The sequence below is a fragment of the Eptatretus burgeri genome, chromosome 1, assembly GCF_056783735.1.
Source record: "Eptatretus burgeri isolate ZD-2024b chromosome 1, Ebu_testis_v1, whole genome shotgun sequence".
NCBI classification, from domain to species: Eukaryota; Metazoa; Chordata; class Myxini; order Myxiniformes; family Myxinidae; genus Eptatretus; species Eptatretus burgeri.
Genome location: NC_140961.1, coordinates 162,994,831 through 162,997,330, shown reverse-complemented (window position 1 = coordinate 162,997,330; position 2,500 = coordinate 162,994,831). Strand labels below are relative to the sequence as shown.

General features: G+C 44.5%; 1 protein-coding gene across 2 annotated transcripts in view; it reads left to right on the top strand.

The window, feature by feature from the left end:
- LOC147035907 (uncharacterized) overlaps positions 1 to 2,500 on the top strand; it is a 176,416-nt gene that overhangs the window by 141,185 nt on the left and 32,731 nt on the right. For both annotated transcript variants that reach the window (XM_085847993.1, XM_085847992.1), the window contains exons 13-17: positions 1 to 158; positions 497 to 642; positions 834 to 947; positions 1,667 to 1,786; positions 1,969 to 2,121. The exon at positions 1 to 158 is cut by the window's left edge and continues 35 nt beyond it. In XM_085847993.1, the coding sequence (XP_085704119.1) occupies positions 1 to 158; positions 497 to 642; positions 834 to 947; positions 1,667 to 1,786; positions 1,969 to 2,121 (691 nt within the window). The remainder of the gene's footprint in view (positions 159 to 496; positions 643 to 833; positions 948 to 1,666; positions 1,787 to 1,968; positions 2,122 to 2,500) is intronic.

Here is a 2,500-nt window from a genome sequence, read left to right as displayed (position 1 = left end):
TCGTCTCCATGCCATCATGGTGGCACATGTGTGGACCTTGTTGGAGGGTTCCACTGTGAGTGTCCAGATGGATTTGCGGCACCGACATGCCTCTCACAGCTCGATGAGTGCATCTCTTCTCCCTGCCTGCATGGTTTCTGCCATGACGACCTCAATGGGTGAGTGCAACTCCTGGTGCATCGAAGTTTGGGCTGGCGAAAAAAAAAAATAAAAAATAAAAAAAAAAAAGGAGGAGTTGTAAGTATGGAGTATTAATGGGCAGAACGAGCGAGGTTTGGGGTTCAGGTCAGGGTTACAATCAGCAGGAGTCATGTCAGAGATTCATGTTGTTGAAATGCAACACTGTGCTGAAGCAAAAGTTTTCAATAACGACCAAATCTTCAGTCTTTCCTTCAAGCTGTTGAGGAAATATTGGTTTCATTATTTACATTATTTGCTCACTGCAATACAACGATGCCACCACCTTGTGTCACTCTCTCCTTTCTATATCAATCAGTTATCAGTGTGACTGCGATCCGGGATGGCAAGGCCACAATTGTGAGATCGACCTCGATGAGTGTGCCTCAAAGCCCTGCGCGAACGACGGCTTTTGCTTGGATGGCATCAATGGCTTCACCTGCTCCTGCATTCCTGGCTTTACCGGTACCTGTTATATTATAGTTAATGTAATCAATGCTTAAACTGTTATGCTCGACCTTTCATCCAAATATACACTTGAGGCACTTTTAGTTGAGCTTGTTATCAATGAAAGGCTGCCGGTCCTCTGGCATGAGTTTCGTGGCGGTTACATCGATGGCCTTGCTTCTATCACCGGTCCGTATGTTCCACCGCAGGCACTTACTGTCAGCTGAACATCAACGAGTGCCGATCGAACCCCTGCCTCAACAGGGGCGTGTGCGTCGATGGCGTGGGTTCCTTCACCTGTCACTGTGCCTCACCTTTCACTGGTGGGTGTTTAACGGAGACATGGATGTTGTGAGCAGGGGCTTTTCATTTTCAAAGCATGTTCACTGTAAGTTCAGTTTTGCATCGGCCTACAAGCAGATATGGAATATATATTAACCGTCACGTTGTATCTGCAATGAGCACATGCTATAGTCACCGTTTCGCTGTCATTTTATATATTTTGTTGCAAACTTATGCTTTTTTTTGTTTTTTCTTGCTTCTGGATTTACTTTAATTTGTTTTTTCATCATCGATGAGGCGGGGTACCCGGCGTTGTCCGGTGCTGTTCTGAGCCTGTTGGCATTTTGAAGAAATCCAATTTTTTTTTCTGTCTTTTTTTTTTTGTGGGGACCTAAAACACTTCCACACATCCACTAAGGAATGGGGTCAGGGATCACTTAATATTACCTGTCACATAGCTGCAAAGACTAAGGCACGCTCGAGTGATTCAAAAACAAAAAAATCCCCAAAAATCAAACTGTAAAAAAAAATTATTGTTATTATTATTATTTTTTTTTTTTTGCCTAAAACACTCATTGATGAACCTCTGAAAGTTTGATGAAGATCTGTTTGACCATCACTGAGAAAAATGGAGGCGCGCGCGCGCACACACACACACACACACACACACACACACACACACACACACACACACACACACACACGGACATTAATTTTGTGTTGGACTATAAATGTTTTTCTCTTGCCCCATGGTAAACAGGACAGCGATGTGAGAGGCGTCTTGCACCTTGTGCTTCGATGCCGTGCCGGAACGGAGGACGATGCCGAGAAAGTTATTCACCTTCTGCCTTCAAGTGCTTCTGCCCGAAGAGCTGGACAGGTTGTGACCACACATCACGACTGGACTTGGTCTGAAAAGATTACCATCATTTGGCACGGTCAAGGGATCTTGAAGGCCTACAATAACTCTGAGATAAGCAGCATGGTAAGATAGGACGAGACACGTCACGTGCACATTTCAAAACCTTACACGTACACGTCCTGTGCTGTGCTCCTGCCCAGGTAAAACTTGTGAAACCAAGGTGAACGAGTGCTTGACAGTCGAATGCCTGAACGGAGGCACTTGTTCGAACATGGCGTGGGGGTTCCATTGTGCGTGCACTCATGGATACGCAGGAACCCACTGTGACACGAACGTGAACGAATGCCTTTCTGGTAAGGATTGTGGGGGACCCTTGCGTTGCTCTTTGTGAATTGGTATGCTCGGCTACACTTGGATCCAAATTGTGTGACATCCATTCTGTACCCATCATGGAGTTGTCCCTCTTTGCTCTGCGCAGTTGTTTTCTGTTCCTGAATTGTACATGATGTCCATTGCCTTTTAGAAGAAGGAAATGCCATGAATGTGTTTTGCTCAACTCACCATCCTTTAAATTTAATAATAATTAATAGTAATAATAATAATAATAATAATAATAATAATAATTTCAGTTTCAAGCCACCAGTGTCATGGCTTTCAGGGGGGCCATGAGTACCATTTCCAGTGTCCGTGCAGTTATTCGTTGGCAGATTCGTGCTCCATTGCTTCCTAATC